This window comes from Eptatretus burgeri, chromosome 12 (assembly GCF_056783735.1).
Source record: "Eptatretus burgeri isolate ZD-2024b chromosome 12, Ebu_testis_v1, whole genome shotgun sequence".
Taxonomy (NCBI): domain Eukaryota; kingdom Metazoa; phylum Chordata; class Myxini; order Myxiniformes; family Myxinidae; genus Eptatretus; species Eptatretus burgeri.
In genome coordinates, this window is record NC_140972.1 from 38,140,230 (window position 1) to 38,159,317 (window position 19,088).

General features: G+C 41.7%; 1 protein-coding gene across 8 annotated transcripts in view; it reads left to right on the forward strand.

The window, feature by feature from the left end:
- Positions 1-19,088, forward strand: part of LOC147015434 (actin-binding LIM protein 1-like) — a 283,326-nt gene that overhangs the window by 253,961 nt on the left and 10,277 nt on the right. For 2 of the 8 annotated variants that reach the window (XM_085850180.1, XM_085850184.1), the window contains exons 15-20: positions 936-1,082; positions 7,703-7,800; positions 7,894-8,047; positions 10,622-10,674; positions 14,593-14,656; positions 16,208-16,501. In XM_085850180.1, the coding sequence (XP_085706306.1) occupies positions 936-1,082; positions 7,703-7,800; positions 7,894-8,047; positions 10,622-10,674; positions 14,593-14,656; positions 16,208-16,371 (680 nt within the window). In that variant the 3' untranslated portion in view covers positions 16,372-16,501. Of the gene's footprint in view, positions 1-935; positions 1,083-7,702; positions 7,801-7,893; positions 8,048-10,621; positions 10,675-14,592; positions 14,657-16,207; positions 16,505-19,088 lie in introns of those variants that run through there. The other 6 variants (XM_085850179.1, XM_085850183.1, XM_085850185.1 and 3 more) reach the window with 6 other exon arrangements.

Genomic DNA, 19,088 nt, shown 5'->3' on the forward strand with positions numbered 1-19,088 from the left:
ACTCCCAGTTGTTTTTTTTTAAAATTGCTTCCATGTTTTTATTTATTTTCCGTTCAGATTAAATGCATCTGTCCAAGCCATAACATTTTTACCAATTGAGCTTTTGTCATCAAATATTTAACAAACCTTTCTTATGAGCTTGTGGAGAGCACAAATTAATAAAACGTACAATTTTTTTTTAACCGTCGTTTTCATCAAGTTTAGTTCGAGTACCAAGCGGATGTGGATGGGCTTTGCATTTTGAGATGCTTTCTAGTTGTCATTGTGTTGTTGCTGTTGTTGTTGCTGTTGTTGTTGCTGTTGTTGCTGTTGACAGGCGTTTTCCTTTTCAATGGAATCAAATCAGATGTGAACATACTTTGTTTGCATCCCCAACACACTGTCCTTTACAGAAGATGTAAAACTTAATGTACTTGTCAAAAGGTTGGACCTTGAAAAATAAATTGGTATCCGTTCTTTTTTTCCGGAAGACAAGGTTGACCATTTTTAACATAAGACCGTTTCTGGTCGATAACGGCTGTGGTTTTGAATTTCCAATGGGAGATCAAATTGATTGATTTATGTACAACCATAATCAGGTGAAAAATATTTGGCTTTTTGAAACAGATCTGCTAACTAATTTGCACACCAATGCTTTTACAATGGGAATGCTATTCCTGAATGTGCACGTGTAGAATACTGATTAAAATATTCATGTACAAGTTCTGTCAAACGACTTTTACTGTGTCAGGAAAATGCATTGAATTGCTCATTTTGCCAATGATCAATATTTCCCATATAATCTGACGTTTCATGAAACATGTAATACATTTGTGTTCAAATTTAAAAGAAAAGATCAATGGTGATAATTTTTTAATTGATCATAAACTTTGGCTTTTGTGCAAGAGGTTTGAATGATCAGTTTTGAATTTGCTTTTCCTCATTCTCTACTGTAGACCCAACAGCCCTAGCTGCTAAGCGCAAGACAAGCGAAGACATCATTCAATCAGCTAAGTTTCCAGCGGCCCAAGCTCCAGACCCTGCCCTTCCTGCCAAGATTGAAACTGAGCACTGGCCCTGCCCACCTTCTGCTGCTGCATTAGGTACCAGGACTCAATTCCGATCATGAATTCTCTCAATCATCTATCATTGATTCGTTGAGTGGTGAATCATTAATGTGAGCGGTTAACTGGTAAAATGCTAATGATATGTGCAATCCATAAAATGCATTTGTCTTTTGCTGCCTATTATGATTTATTTACTTTTTGTGTTCATTATTTCTTGATTTTCCTTGGCTAGCAGGATAGTCTAGAGGTGTGCACAATCAACTCTGAGCTGTCTAGCCTTCGTTTGAAGCTCAACCCAGCTATAAACTGTCGTCCTGATGTTTCGCAGGCAGGGCAATTCGTGTGTGTGTGTGTGTGTGTGTGTGTGTGTGTGTGTGTGTGTGTGTGTGTGTGTGTGTGTGTGTGTGTGTGTGTGTGTGTGTGTGTGTGTGTGTGTGTGTGTGTGTGTACTGTCTGCTTAATGGATGTTAAACTAGGTGTTCCATCTGCCAGCATCATAGTTTCTGCATGTTAAAGATCCTATTGTGTCCTTTGCGAAGAGTAGACCAGTTATTTCCAACACCCTGTACAAATTACAAATTCCTGCTTTAATCTACTTATTTGATTGTCAGGCTGGGCCAGCCAGTTCATGAAATAATAATTGGATCCCTGGCATATCCCACAAGAAGGTGGGAATGATTGTGGCCATTAAATAAATAAATATATTTATTAAAGAGACAGTTATAAAGAGACAGAGAGAGGAAGAAGGGTGAGAGAGAGAGAGAGAGAGAGAGAGAGAGAGAGAGAGAGAGAGAGAGAGAGAGAGAGAGAGAGAGAGAGAGAGAGAGAGAGAGAGAGAGAGAGGTGGGGGTGTTGAGACAGAGACAGAGAGGGTGGGATAGGGAGAGGGGTGGGAGAGGGAGAGGGGTGAGAGAGGGTGAGTGGAGAGATATGGGAAGGGGGGAGGGGAGGAGAGGGGGAGAATTCCTGCAGATGTGATGTCCAGTTTTACAGGCACATACATTGATGAATCACCCTTCCTGTGAAACACTGGGTTGGCAGTTTATAGTTGGGTCAGGATTCGAACCCAGGCTACACAGCATAGAACGAGCATGCACACCTCTCGACTATCCTGCTGTGATGTTAATAAAACGTTTCATTTATTTTATTATTATTTATGCCAAAGTGATTGGTCGTATAATGAAAGAATAGCATACAAAAAGTGGAACTTACATATTTTCAGCGAGTCAGCCATTGTCCAATACACCACTGAACAATGCAGGGGCCAAACGCAGGTGAGTGCCTCTTGAACATTGTTCAAGTCGATCAATGTGCAGTATTCAGTGACAGTGCAAATATTGGAGAGCACTCACCAAGTGGCTTAAGCACACCAACGAAATTGTTGATAAGAAACGGCCTGATTAGCAAGCGATGGCAATCTTCGAACCGTCATATCAAGCACACACTCTCCCGGAGATGCCCAAAATATCAAATATGTCCTAATTGGACAAATTAACACTTTTTGAAGTTGGAACTACTGCTAAGTTCAATTCTGGAGCTTAAATTTTGTAATTCGGCTTAGTTTAAGAGATTCTCAAGGTTATGCCATGTGCGGAAATGAAATAAAGCCATGAATGCTGGCATCTCTGAACGTTTATAAGCATTTCAATGTTTCCAGCGATTCGTAGCTATGATTAACAGGCATTCAATAATATGAGTGAGGAAAGTGAAATAAAACTTTATCGTGAATCAACCGTTGTGGCCTGTTCCAAGTCAAGGCATAGCTGAGCAGGCCAAAAAACATGGCGGCTTCAGACCCCAGCAAGGTAACCCAGGATACGCCTTAAGACCCCAGAGAGTGTGGTGGCCAAGGATCACCCGATGAAGGATATAATTAAATATGGCCGTTAATTATCTTCAAAGGGGGTGTTTTAATCAACCGAAACACCCAATTTTCACTCCTGCACTTCATTGGAGTTCCCTTCATATGCATGCAAAGTTTTCGTCTGATAGGTTTCATGGTTTTGGAGTTATGGAGGAGACACACACACATTAACATTTATTGGTATAGATGTTTACTCCTTTGCTGTTCATGTTGTTCCTCATCTGTAAAAACATGTGTTCGGTTTATCTTGTCCTAGCTCTCTTTTTTTTACTCATTATGTAAAGACTGATGTTGATGCAAACCTTTACAACTTTAATTGACTGTTGAACACTCCCATTTTTACTGTTTGGCATTGGCACTGTTGAGTGGAGCCATTTATCTTTCTTGAATTAAGATTTGTGTTTGTCCATTCAAGTGTTTTTGTTTTATCTTATTTTTACTTTTTTATTCCTTGAATGTAACAGTTCGACATAATCGATTCTTTTCATTAACACATTAGTGCAATTTTTATTTAATAATTACATCTGTCAAAATATACATGAGAAAAACGAAGTATTTTAACGTTATAAAAAAATTTGAAATTGAGTAGATTATCTTTCTCAGAATGTTATCTTCTCCAATAATATAAAGCTCTTTGTTGAGCTTGTGCATAAATCACATGTGGGACCAAGACAGTCAAATACATCAGTGTGTTTTACCATGAATTCCAAGGAAATTATATGAGATAATGGACAAATAGACGTGGATTATTATATTTGAACCTGATATCCCAGCTTCATTACCCATGGACATTTACGTAGGAACACCGAGCAGGCCAAGTTGAAAAGTTAATCATAAAATCTTTATGTGTTTCATTTGTCCAAGTCTGGTTACAGGCTCATGTCCTACTGGCTAAAGAACAGAGTAATAATTTCTCTTGTTAGGATCCCTCACTCAATAGCAATTATGGTGCAGAGTGCAGCAAAAATAATAATTTTTTGGGGGTTTCCATTACCATCTTATTTTCAATTTTCCTCAATTCAATTTATGAACAACATCTAATTTGATGCGATGTTTCAGGCTCATAATTCTGGGTGTTTCACGGTACAAAATGAAACTGACGTATGCCACGAAAATGGCCCCAGCGAGGCAGAATATTAAATTATTTGCTCAGTATATTCTTGGCACAGGATATTGGGTCTTGCAAATCATATCATTGGCTATTTAATGTGGGCTTGCAGGATAGTTCAGAGGTACCTGACTTGACTTTAAACTGTCAAGTCTGGATTTGATTCATCTCCCGAATATAAACTGTCATCCTGAAACCCTGCAGGCAGGGCATGACATCGATGAATAGACTATCCTTCAAAGGGGCTGTTAGCTGCCCCGCCTGTCAGCATATCATCGCCTTAGAATGAAAAGGTTCGAACAATGCTTCAGTTGTCACACAGAACCTTTTGATTGTAAGGCAACGATATGCTGGTGGATGTTACCGATCACATCATAGCTTAAAAAAAAACATAGGCCATTGTGTGCTGGAACCCTGCCAAAATTTTATATTCCTGTCATAATTGAGGGCTGTTGTGGCAGCAGATTGCAAGAAAGTTGCAGCCTGGGTGAGGTTAATTCTCAGTTATGAAAACAACCACAATCGGCCTTGGGCCGTGCCTTATATTCCTTCATGGCAGGAGATATTATATTTAATATATACATGGTATGGGACAGCTATTTAAAGATGCTGTGAACCATGGCGGAAGTACCATTTAACTGGAGCTAATGTGTTGTGCAGAAGGGATAGTGGAATTAGTGGAGATCATAGAGAAGGAGGTGCAGACAGCATTAAAGAGGATGAGAAGAGATGTTAATTTCAGCAGGAGAAATTGCAGTCAGTTGGACAAACAGGGTCTTGAATGGATATGAGAGAGGGTTTGATTGAGTAGGATTTGAGGACAGGGATAATTGTGCCATCATGGAAGAGGAATGGCCATGCACAAGATCCAGGATGGGAGAGAGGAATTATGCTCCTAAGTCATGTCATGAACGTATGGGAGTGGATTCTGGATGGGAGGATAAAGAGTGTGGATAGGGGAAAAACAACAGAGTGTTAGAAAGGGGAGGGGGATGATAGATGGGATGTTCACACTGAGACAGTTTGTGGAGAAGAGTTTGGAGATGCAAGGTGAAGTGGCATTACGACTTGTGTATCTTGAAATGGCCTGTGGCATCGTCCCAAGAGAGATGGTGATGGCGACACTGAGATGGATGGGTTTGCCAAAAAGATAAGTTAGGTTGGCGGAAGGTATATACGAGGAAACAAAGGGAAGAGTGTTTTGGTTGTTCCAAGGATGTCAGAGGTGTTCAGCATAAATACCGGTTTGAGACAGGGTCATGTTTATCTTGGTGATGGAGCTGGTAAATAGAAGAGTAAACATGAAGGATATTCTGGGGAAGATGTTGTATGCAGACAATCCAGCTGTTGTTGCGGAGAGTAAGCGGGAGATGCAGGAGGTACTGAGGGAGTGGAGTGGAAGCAGGCATTCGGGAAGGACGGACTGAAGGTGAGTATGAATAAGACGAGGTGATGTGGGTCAGGCAGCAGAGAAAGGAAATTAAAATCAAGTTAGAGGGGAAGGAGATCAGGCAGGAAAATAGGTTTGAGTATTTGGGGGAACAGTGACCTGGGATGGCAGTTTGGAGGCAGAGAAGCTGATGAGGATACCTGTGGGTGTGAATGAATGGAGGAGGGCGGAGGATTTGACATCAAGGAAATTGATCAAATTGATGTCAAAATCCATGCCTGGAAGATGACAAAAAAATCAAGGAAATTGAAAGGGAATGTTCTAGTGTTTTATGTAATGCCTGCTGACCTTTATAGTCTGGAGACAGTGGCACTGACAGAGAGCTAACAGGGGCGGATCCAGGGTGGGGGGGGGGCACACCTACCACGATCCAGGGGTAGCATACCGCCCCTCTAAAAGCTCAACCCTCCCGTCAAAAGGGATCGTTTTTTTTCATATGTGTTAAGGTGTGTATAACTGAAGATGTTGTCTCTGAATGTGGGATCACCCGATATCCTTTCGACCACAGCTGATGTTGACCGCAGCATTCAACATGGAACTGATTTGTACCAGTCAGTTTGTTCCCATGGTGGATACTTGATGATTAACGAATTATCGGAATAATTTGTCATTGGAGATGCTTCTTCTCTCCTAACCATTCATGAACCAAGAAGTGGAATGGTATTCCAAATATCAGATAATCCAGAGTCCCTGTCATTCTGTTTGAATTTGGCACTCAGGCTGTATTTTCAAGACTCAAGAACATGCTTTTTGACCATGGGAAATTCTCCAGGGTATACAATCGGTATCAAATGTGTTGGAGAAGAAAATTTTGTTATAAACGATTCACATAGTCGAGCTGATGAAGGGAAATGTTCAGCTGATGGCAAAACCCTAATTCTGAAGGTCACTTCCACATCAGACTTGGTTCAATGCGTTAGAGACATTGATTTGTTTTGATCAATATGTCATTTGTTTCATTATATGCCCACATCTGCTTTTCATTCGTTTGGATTTTTATGATGAGACAACAATTAAAATTAATGTTGAGTTTTGAGCAAAAGTTGTTTCATTAGATACGAGGACAGGGATAATTGTGGACAGATATGAGGACAGATTATGACAAAGATACGAGGACAGGGATAATTGTGGACAGATATGAGGACAGATTATGACAAAGATATGAGAACATTAGATATGAGGACAGAGTACTTCTTTTCAAATGTATTCAAGCTTTCTTTGTCTATATTTAGAAGTCTTTAGAAAAAAAAATTTTGTTGGAAAAAATGTCACCCTCACTCTGCTCGGCAAAACTATATTTTTCAGTGCAATGTAAATTTTTTGAGACCCCCTCCACCCACCCTCACCCCCCCAACCTAAAATCATGGATCCATGCCCGGATGACACCAGAGGCTGCATGTCTGCAAGAACAACTGAATCAGGAGGGTTGCTGGAGTGAAGAGGGTGGATAGAAGGAGGATGGATGAATTAAGGGAGGAGATTGGTGTTTAGATGAGATTTATGGGGAGATTGGTAAATAGCTAGCTGAAGTGGGATGCAAACTTAGTGTGGAGGAAGACAGAATGGAAAATAAAAGGGATAGTTTGAGGGAGCAAGGTAGGAGGAAGATATGGGCTGCGTTTGAGATGGGAAGATTGTGTGAGGAGGGATATCAATAAGGTGGGGTGGTTTGAGGGTAGAAAGAATTGGCTGAAGACAGAGGGAAGTGCAGGAATATCATGTTCTAGGCAGAGCAGAAGCTTGATACCATTCGACCTCACCTCTTATGAAGGGAAGAGAAGAATAAGAAGAAGATGGATGTTTCATGATGAAGTGCATACTGCGATCATTGCTCAGATGGAAATTTTAATCAGATCCAATTTTGAAAGCTGAGCACATCACCACGCAGCTCTGAACATATCAGCCAAAGAGATATACTATCATCTCACCTGTACAGAAAAAGGTAACTCATAGTTACAACACTAGCATCATGTAATTAGTTTGTATTATTACCTTCATTTCATTTTGATGTTTCACTGACCTCAGCAAACATGGCGGCCTCTATCCATAATTTACAAAAACATTAATTTTATACATCTACAAACCTTTGATTTGATGTTTTTAATTCAGTTTACCAAAAGCATTACAATGACTGAGGTGTGTATTGGTGTGTTTTGTGTGTATTGTGTATGATGGGTTATACTACTGTGTTGTTCAAGATTTTTAGTGAGGAGTGTTGTTGTGGTGCATGGCAGGAACAAATCAAAGGCGTCGCTCAACCTCCACCACCCCTCTGGACGATGACGATGAGAAGCAGAAACGACGCCTGGCCCAAGAGCAGGAGATAAGCAGGGTCTGTCATCTTTTCCACATTTATCTTGCACAATGTAAGTCACTATTGTTTGACTCCTTGTTTGTGACCACTATATGACTTGTTTGTGAACAGATGCAATCAGGCTTGGGCAAACTGCTGCTGAAGGAGGAGATGGCGAAAGAGGCAGGCAAACTTGAAGAAGACATGCCCATGTTGGCAGCTCGAAGTCCAACGAGTGACCGTGGCTCACCTTATGAACGGCGCTATGACAGCTCAATGAGCTCCTGTAAGTATTTTGAGTTGCTGTTTAAGAAAAAAAAAATGTAGCATTGATCATGTAATTGTTCAAGGACAGTTCCAATGTTCATTCCAAGTGTCTTCTCGGCATGGGGGACATGCAAAGCACTAGATTGAAATTTTCCATGTAATGTAATTGCCTCTTGCAAAAATCGTTCAGCACATGCAACTCATGCACCCGAAGGCTTTTAGAGGTGACACAAAGCATTCTGAGCAAATTCGAAAATCTTTCCGAGACGCCGCCTTGAGGATCAAAAAGAACACACTGATTACATTCTTCAACAATCCATCACAAGGTCATGTCTGTCAGAAAATGAGAGGAATTAAATCACAGGACACCTTTAAGCAGGGTCCAACAATGCTAGTGGAAGACTAATGGGTCTTCTATGAACCATGTTGTAATGCTCTTTAACATGAGAAGAGGAACTGTTTACGACTTCAGAAGATGTTATCCAGCCACTGGGAGGATATTGGGACCATACTCTGTGCAGAGCGTTGGTGCTGCTTAAGCAGTCTCTTTGTTGTTTGGTTGGTTGGTTGGTTAAGCGTTGGTGCTGCTAGCTACTGTATCAACGAGATATATCTCTCACTTAGGACTGATACATGCACGTGACAAGCAATTGGCTTCATACTGTCCAGAGTACTGCAAACACACTCCCTGGACCTCGCAGGATAAGTGTCAACACCATCTTGAGGCATCTCCGTGATACAGGGTCCATGCTGTCTTCATCTTTCGTGTCCAAGACATGCACCACAACACATCCAAGCACTCTTGCAGTGGTCACAGCATATCCGATGGACACGTAGGCATTGAGTATGTGTTATCATATTTTTGCCTACTCATTGGGCCATTCGGTCAGGGCTGTCTCTCCGGACATACCTTGAACACTTCATACAGCCTGGCACCCCACCTTGATCTCCAAACTCTCTACTTAGGGTATCCATGGCCCCCTCCTCTCATGGATCACTGACTTCCTCCACTGCCATAGTCAACATGTAGCTCTCAGCAAAATACTCTCATCTCCTCTCCCTGTAAAGGCTAGAGTGACTCAAGGCACTTTGTATTGGGAGGTGTATTGGGCCCAGTCTCATCTTCATTAATGATATTTCTGATTACCTGGAAAATCCTTCTTATCTCTTTGCTGATTATGCCACCCTCTGTCATATCATCTCTCATCCATCAGTCAGCAGCCTCTTTCCACTTTGACTGACACCCCTGACTCATACCTTCTCCTTAATGCCGAGTAGAGCAAGACCTTCAAAATCATTGGGATCTCCAATGATTAAGCTGAGAGCCTAAACCTGTTACTTTTGCATCACAGACAAATTGGTGACCCTTCTGTATTATGCCACCTTCTTTTGGTCTTGCACCCTCTTGGCTCTGTCCCTCCTAGGTTTCTGCAGGGTGCACATAGTCGGCCAGGATCCCTTTTCTTGTACCAAAGCAGTTTCTTGACAAGAGTATTATTGGGTGGTTTGCTCTTGCCTTCCCAGATCTTCTTGTTAAACTCCAAAAATCTGAGCTCACTGCTCACCTCCACTCATTTGTTCCTCTTCTCTTACCTGTGGAATCAACTTCCCCAGTCTGTTCAGTCCCATTCTTCCCTTTAGGGCTTCAAGACAGCTGTTCACCACAACCTCAGGTCATCCCCCAACCATACCCATGATCTCCTTTCTCCCCAAGTGACCCCATTCCCAAGCACTCCCCTTTACCAGGTTATGTGATTTTTTTCCCCCTCTCCATCACTTCTTTCCATTTGTTAGTTGTCAGTTGGTTTGTTGCTTATCTGTTTCATCATCGCTCTCCCCTTCCTCTTCTTGCTGTGCTTCATTCAGCTTGTGTGTAGCTTGTTCACCCCCATGTGTCCTTCTCACCCTCCCCCAAGATGTCACTTTCACTTTCACTTTGCTGTTGGCATTTCCCCCTTTCCATTTTTTTCCGCTTCCACTCTGCTGTAGCTCTTCCATGAGTATCGACCATGCATACAAAAATAAAGCCAATGTTAATGTCATGACACCCTGGCCTGCCATCTCATCAATTCAAATGCATTTGAACATCTCTGGGTTGTCATTGATCGGCACGTTCCATCCTTGGAAAGACAGCCACAGATCCTCAATGGGCTGGAACGGGATTTCTTCAGGTGTGGAATGTCATTCTCCAGGCTCAGATGCGAATGCTCCTCCGGTCAATGCGACGACAGTACAATGTAGTGATTGCTGACAGAGATGGACGGACATACCTGGAATCAAAATTGTTCGTTGAACATTTTTTCTGTGCGTGAAAACCTTTGCCACAACACAGCATTACATAATTAGGTCACAATGAAATGGCCATGCAATTAGTCAGAATTTATCCCTGTCGGAAGTTTCACCTCATCCCTGGAATTTCATGTCACGTAAATACATGGCATCAACAACAATCATGTCTTCTGTTTGTTGTGGTGCAGAGTTTATTACTACATTTGGATACCATAACATAACAGACTACTTTATTACAATTACTCCAAGCTGAAATACCATTTTTGAAGAAACATTTCTTTCCCTTCACCTCCCCCCTTCATAGATGCCTCAAAAACTGCATCACTTCCTAACTATGGCTCCAATGGACTTTACAGGGTAAGACGCTCCAAGCTACTTTAAATATCAGGGATAGAGTAAAGTTTTATATCTCCATTCTCTTCGTACTGTTTTTAAATAAAATATGTAACGACATTACTGAAAGGATGAGGACGTACAAGGAAATGAAATAAAATGGCTTATCACTTGAACTTCCAACTTCTATCAAAGTTTATGCCGATGCTTTTAAGGCTTTGCCAACTCTGGAATGAACTCATTAATACAACTCCCTTGTTCTTCCTGTATTTATGTACACCTCTAAAACTTGCTAAAATAGACATGATTAACAAATGTATTGCCACCTTTGATTACACTTATCTGCGCCATCTTTTGAAAAATTAAGTCACATGGTTCCATTTCAAATAACAAACTTTTGTAACCTTATCAAACAGCTTTCTCTGTCCATTAATTACGGTATCAGTAACTACAGGTGAAAGTTGACAATCGGCTCACATGTTTATGTCCCTCTGACAAAGTCCAGACTGTCTGTCTTTCTCTTTCTCTGTTGATTCACTTCCCACTTGTTCCATCTGTCATAAGCCACTTCCTAGTACTGCACTGCCCATTGAAAAACAATGTTATATCCTGTGTCAGTTTGTGATCTTTAGCATATATTGCTTCATGACCAATCAAAGTCTCACATTCTAACAGTGTTTCAGCTCAGTTCCATCAGAAAATGGCGAATTATGCCAAGAGAGGGGTTTACTATACTCAAATATCTTCCATCAAGTTGTGTACGCTTATTTTGGAGAGGTGTTAACTGTTATTGTTTGGATAATAGCCATAGGTGCACATGTATGCATACATACATTTTAATTATTTTGGCCTTTCGATCATTATATCCATCAAAATATAAATATATCTGTCTTCATCTTGTTCAAATATTCAGATGTGAGACATCTTGGGTTCTGATTAATTCCAAAAACCTTGATTTAACAAACGATAGTTGTTGGTGGCTGTGAATTAAATGAAAATCTCTAAAACTCTGATGAAGTTGTCGATAGAAGATGAATAATTCAGGAACGTGTCATCGGGTGAGGTCAGGTCAGGTATGGGAGCATATGCCAGAACAGCACGTCGCTGCGTCCACTTTCCGCCGGTATTCCAGGGGCCTCCGTCTGGCCATCCCCCAGGCAGATGCCAGGCCCATCCCCATCTCCTTGAGATGCCGGTCAACCTGCTGCAACCACGAGGCACGTGGTCAGCCCACTGGCCTCCTCCACTCACGAGACTCCCCCGCTGAGAGAATCTGGTGAGCAGGATCAGAGTCAGGAAAACGAGCCACATGTCCATACAGCCGCAACTGACGCTCACGGACTATGCAGGTAACAAATCTCATCCGAGTCTCTCTCAGCAACCACTCGTTGGACACAAAATCCGACCAGCGACAGCCAAGGATTCTCCGAAGAGACCTGGTACCAAAGGAATTAAGTGTCCGTCTCAGATCCTTGGTCAGAGTCCAAGTCTCGCATCCATAGAGCAAGACTGGAAGTACCAAGGACCTGAAGACTCGGACTTTCGTCCTCCCGCAGAGGTACCGGCAGCACCACACCCCATGATCCAGTGAATCCATGACTCCCCAGGCCCGACCCAGACGTCTATTGACCTCTGACTCACAGCCAGCAGAGACATGAATATCACTGCCAAGGTAAGTGAATCTCTCCACGACCTCAACATCCTCACCACAAACAGACACAGACAGGAGAGCAGCATCCAAGATGTCACCGAAAGCCTAGATCTTAGTTTTGACCCAAGAAACCCGTAATCCCAGCGGCTCCGACTCCTCATTCAGCACCTTGAGGGCCCTGAAAAGTCTAAAGTCTCCGCAAAGATGACTGCATCATCTGCAAAATCAAGGTCCGAGATCTTGACATTCCCAAACGATGCGCCGCAGCTTGATCTCTCTGACATCCTCCCTAAAATCCAGTCCATACAAGTGCTCAAAAGTGTGGGGGCCAATACACACCCCTGACGAACTCCAGTAACAACTGGAAATAAGTCAGAGATGGTACCACCACACTTCACAGCACTCTCAGTACCAGAGTAGAGTTCAGACATCAGATTGATCAGTTTTGGTGGCACCCCACGAAGACCAAGAATCCTCCAGAGGACATCCTGATTCACTGAATCGAATGCTTTACAGAGATCAACATAGGCTGCAAGCAGCCCCTGCCGAAACTCTCGTCTGCGTTCGGTGAGGACACGAAGAGCAAGGATACGGTCAATCGTTGACCTCTTTGGTGTAAAGCCTGACTGCTCTGGACACTGGTGCTCAAGCACATGGTGGTGAACCCTATCAAGAATTATCGGAGCAAAGACCTTGCCCGGCACTGAGAGCAGCGTCACCCCTCGGTAGTTGTTGCAGTCTTCGCGATCACCCTTCCCTTTCCAGAGAGGAACAACAAGGCCTCTCTTCCAATCAGTTGGGATGATGCCTGTGTTCCAGGCAGAGCACAAAACTGCATGCAACGACGCGAGTGCAGCATTTCCACCAGCCTTGAGAAGTTCAGCATGGATGCCACAGATCCCTGGAGCTTTGCCCCATTTCAACCGGTCCACCGCAGCCCGTGTTTCCACAAGCGAAGGTGGACCACAGTTGATTTGAGGGTCAGCAACAGGGATTGTAACACCCTTGACGTCAAACTCGACAGCTGGGGGATCAGCCTGGTATAACCGCTCAAAGTAACTGGCCCAGTGGGCCTTCACTCATGGAGAAGTGAAGCTGTTACTTACAAATCCTATTACATATGTGTAATGTGACCGAAACAACAAATCGGGTGAGGATGATCAAATAACTCACCAAGTACAGCATCAGAGTATCAGGAGGAACCCAAATCGACAAATATGGAGGGACCTGGATAAACACTAATTTATGTTGAAGTTCCAATTCCGGTCGTAGGTGTTCATAAAGAACGAAGTGCTCGAGGGGTTGGGGTTGGGAGGTAATTTCCTCCAAAACATGAGGGCAAATTTTTCAAAATATTAGGGCCAAAATGGTGTTTTCTTAGTATGGTTTTGCTTCTCGATGAATATGAATTTTGTTCGTCTAAAATTTGTTTGTCGAGTTTATTTTTCAGAAATTGCAAATTATTCTCTCCACATAATATTTATTGTGATCTACGGTCATGCATTTTAACAGTAAACCCTTTTGATGCATTTGTTAGACTGGAGGAATAAAGGGGGAAAAATATACAATTCTACAACTGTAATTATAAATATTATCTCGGGTGACAAAAAAAAATAATTACCTTTCCAAATTCAAAGCGTAATCAAAAAAAATAATGAAATGGGATACAACGACACATTTCTCAAAGTTTTATTGTCAAGATTTGTCTAATATCATAATCCGGATCCGAATTGACTAAAGGGGACTGCGATTGAATGACTCACGAATGTGTTCAACATCCTAACCACTCGTTATTGACCTGCCTGCATGCCCACTCCCTCTGCAGGATGCTACCAGTCTCCATAAACTTTTTGTGCCACTCACAAATCCTTTTTCTCGATGGTGTCTGCCTTCCAAAGGTCATCCTGAAGTTTCGGTGAACCTGTGTAGCTGATTTTGTCTTGATAAACCAGTCAACACACTGCGCTTTTTATTTTGGGGACACCAGATGCAGAAAATATGATGTCACGTATCACAGGAGACACCGTGAAAATAGAAGAGTGAATACCATGTCATGGAGGGCTGTCGCATATCAGTGAAAAGTCTAACTGAAGAACAATCCCTTCCTTTTTGAAATATGAAACAAATACTAAACAAGTGCATATGTTCCTTCAAAGCGTGCAAAAGTGTTATTTTCACGAGAATCATCCTTGTGCTACAGTTTTTTTAATTCCTGAGTCTCATACTACTGTATTTATAATCATTCCATATTATTTAATGGACCCACTTACATGTTTTTGTCCTTATTGCAGCACCAGTCAATGGACTTTGTTCCTTATGGATCTTCTGGTTTTAGTGACTATTGGGGTACTCGAGGTAAGGCGGCTTTCAGAAAACTTTTTACCCAGATATATTTTCTTGCAAGGTGTGTATATTGTTTTGCATTTGGTAGATTGTCAGCAAGAGGTTAATGTCGACTCACCAAGGGGACAAAACCCAGTGTGTAAACATTTTCATTCATTTGTTAAACTATTAGTGTCCCAATTCATTCAGTATGGCATGTGTACATGGCAATATAACAGGTCATGATTAATGTACCTTTAATGTGCATAGGGCTTTCATTTGTGTGTGTGAAAACGGCCACATTATTTTCTGAAAATAATCTTCTTGAGTACTCATCTGAAAGTCAATGTAAAAGCAAGTCATTGTAATTACTCCATGTTTTTTCTGAGACTGCAATGCCTGCAATGAAATTAAATGAAAAACAAGAACCCTTTGAATCCTGAATCAATATGGAGAGGACTTGCCCAAAGAGCAGAAATTTGGTTCTCGCACATATTTTCCCGAGAGTTCAACTGTATTTCACTTAGATTATCGTATATAGACTGAAACATTCTCGTCTCATATGTGAAAAAGGTTTACAAACGTTCGTTGTTTATTTGGAGAGCTAAGCAGCTGAGAAGCAGAAAAATTCTCCTCCATTATCGTTCTCGTTATCCTTGTTGGAGAAGCCAACAGTGAAATTGAGTTTATTTTAAAACCATAAAGTTGGAAGTAAATAGGTTTTGTATAATTGTTTCATTGAATTTCGAAGCAAAATTTTCAGTTTACTTGATAATGTTTCATTTTAATCCACAGTCAATTAAACTCGTTTTGCTAAGGCATGGGGGCCTATTTTGAGGATTGTAAGTGGGGAAAACCTGACTGATGTGGCACAGCCTGTGAACTGAGAATCCAGACCCAGCCAGCACACCGATGGCAGTTCAACGTTCGCATAGGTTGGAATTGTCACAAGAGGATTCCTGACTTTTATCTAATGTCAGTAAAAGCTGTCAATTTTCCAATGTCAGCCAGATGGCATTGTCCAAGTGTTGGCCATTGTCCCAGTTTAAAAACGATGGGATATTGGCCAACATTGGGCCAATGTTTGAACAATTGACAAAATTTTGTTGGGCCAACAGCGGTATTGGCCGAACGTCAATCTGACAACGGTGCTAGCTGGGGAGGAAGAGCAATGACTTGCTTCGTGATTAGAATTTTCCTTGAGGTCTGGGATGGTACTTTTTTCTAAAGGATCTAAGGCTCATGGAGGGGAAACATAAATCACACACATATGCGCACACACACACACACACACACACACACACACACACACACACACACACACACACACACACACACACACACGCACAAATACATGAGACAACACTGGACTTTACTTTCGAGTTTAGACAAACACATCCTCTGAGCCTGGGGGGCAATGAAGTAAAAATGTTCTCCCAATGGAAGCCAACCGAGATGGCTTTATGGCAAATCAACTACTTTATTGAATGTTTATTTTTCATTTACTTTATAAATGACTAAAACTTATTTGTAAGATGATTATAACTTGTTTTTCTGTCTTCTTCCCTTATTTCCTTCCTCCAGAGTTTAAGGTATGTATAGTTCATCTTTCTCGACACATAAATGGCCTTGAAAAAGCAACAGTATATTTAATGCATGCACTTTTCTTGCTTATTGCATATATTGCTGCTCACGGACATGTTCAAAACTCTATTCATGCACTGTACTTTCTTCACCATTTCATGTAACCCATACCTATCGTTTTTACATTTACTTACCCGATATTATCCATCTTCATTCCTGTTGTGGGGCTGGGTGCATACATCACATTTTTGTTCTTAGTATATGCATACAACTGACTCACATGCTGACCGCAAGGTGAAGGGGCTCTCTCTGCCTTGCATGAATGATATGAAGGTAGGCAGAGGGATTTCATTGAGGCTTGCATGAGTGCTCTTGATTGGCTTTTATGATTCATTGCATGTCTATCTTTAACTGATATAACACTGCTTTTGTTGGTCTGTGCTCTTTATAATCTGACATTCTTTAATATCTGAGATACCAAATAAAAATTGTCAGTATTTTATAGTTTTTACCCTGTACATGCAAATTGAAACGCAGGGTTAAGCAATTGGTTCGTGTCCATCCGACCGTCCATCTGTCTGTCTGTCTTATCAGTTTATCATGGTCAGTGTATAATCGAGGAACAACTTATTTAAATTGAATGTTACATTTCAAACATGAATCGGAACATGAATAGGAAGACAAGTTTGCCGTTTTAACATCCTTTGGCTTTGAACCGATTGCGCAAGCGCAGAGAAGAGTGAGATCATATTTTTATTGTCTGTCCACCTAACTGTCAAACAAAATTGGAAATCCTTCCAAACAGGAAACTTACTGTTTTTAAGGACACCACAAAGGACACAAACAACAAGTATGATTAACTGATGTAACATGTTAGAGAGGGTGATGTAATAGACACTCGGTAAACGGCGGTAAAATTCGAAATTAATTTATTTATACGCCTTTAAACCTCTTTAAACCTTCATTTAAATTAAATTATATGGTTGAACATTGTAGAACACAAACCGCCTTCATAATTCTTCCAAGAACCATGCTATATATTGATATATAGCATGAGACACCATGGCATGGGAGAGGGTGCAGTATCGAGGTGAAGAAAGAGGCTGCCAATATGGTGATGTACAATACCGATTGATGCTATGTTTGAGAGTTATCAATAAAGCCTCATTGAGGAGTATGAAGAAGGGAAGAATGTTAGGCATTGATTAAGTGTTTACAGAGATGACAATTGCAGCGGGAGAGGTTGGAGTCAGTTGGACAAAGAGGCTCTTGAATGTACGTATGATAAAGGGTTCAGTTCCGGAGGATTGGAGGACAGGGTTAATTCTGTCGATAATGGTTGGGGAAGGGCGATGTTCAAGATCCGGGGAAGTACGGGGGCATTATGCTGCGAAGTGACATGAAGGTGCTGAAGAGGATTCTGAATGGGAGGATAAGAATGTGGAGATGGAGATCGGAGAAGATCAGCAGGGGTTTAGAAGGGGTAGGGGGATGACGGATGGGATGTTCACACTGAGATAGCTGGTATAGAAGAGGTTGGAGGTGCAAGGTGAGATGGCATTGAGATTTGTGGACCTGGAGAAGGCCTATGGCACTGTCCCAAGAGAGATGGGTGTGAATGTGTGGAAGAGCATAGAGGGATTAATGGCAGACAGAAAGATATCAATAAAATTAAAAGGGAAGATTCTGATGTGATGTGTAACGGACTGGAAATGGGGACATTGACAGAGAGACAACAACAGAGGCTGCAGATTTGTGAGAACAACACGGTCAGAAGGATTGTGGGAGTGAAGAGGGTGGATAGAACTAGGATGGATGAACCATGGGAGAAGATTGGTGTGCAGATGAGCTTGATGGGGAGATTGGTGAAATGGAGGCTGAGGTTGGCTGGATACTTGGTGCATATGGGGGAAGAGAGAATGGCAAAGAAAGCAGATAGGTTGAGGGAGCAAGGTAGGTCGAAAAGAGGCAGACCACAGTCGAGATGGGAAAATTGTGTGAGGAGGGATATCATGAAGGGATGTCATGGTTGGAGAGTGGTGTGAGTTGGCTGAGGACATAGCGAAGTGGAGGAGTATCGTGGTCTAGGCAGGGCAGAAGCTTGGTGCCATTGGACCTCACCCCATGTAAAGGGAAGAGGAGAGGAGGAGAACAAAATCTCCTGAACCACGACTCGACGTCGTCTTATTACAGTGTATAAGAGTGATGTATGAGACTGCTTCAGTGGTGCTAAACTTGCGGTTTTTTTGTTTTTAATGATCTTAAAAAATCATTATTTTATTAAAATTGAAGTATATACCCACTCTGTGGGGTATCATGTTCGATGTACTCTCGAATTATAACAAGAGTCCGTTTGTACTATTCACAGACTTTGATTGCGAGATGAAAACGACTTACTTTAATCGATGAAAATGATTTTTTTTTAAATCAGTAATCACTTCTATCCTAATTAACACTCATTGTTCTTCAATGAGTACATTATTTTTGATAGGCAATTGTTATGGATCTCAGAGTTTGAAGATAAAAATAGAAATTGGATACAAAGTCGAGGATTGTGGAGGTGCTAGAACATAGAATGGATCAGGGCATAACAAAATGAAAGGAGTAGCATAAAGAGATCGGGGAAACACACGGACAGCAGGGTTGAGGGACAAAGTAGAGGGAGACTTGGACAAAATATGGACTTGGATGTGGGAAGAATGAGGGGGTATGGGAGAACACACAAGTTGGACAAGATGGATACAGAAGCAAACTCTCAGGATGGAAAAGCTGGAAATTTGGAAAGAGGTTGGCTTGGGGTGGGTTTATGGGGGTAGAAGAGATGGTTTTGGATCGGGGATGATCTGATATGGTGGTGAACAGCTGTCATGAAGATACCATT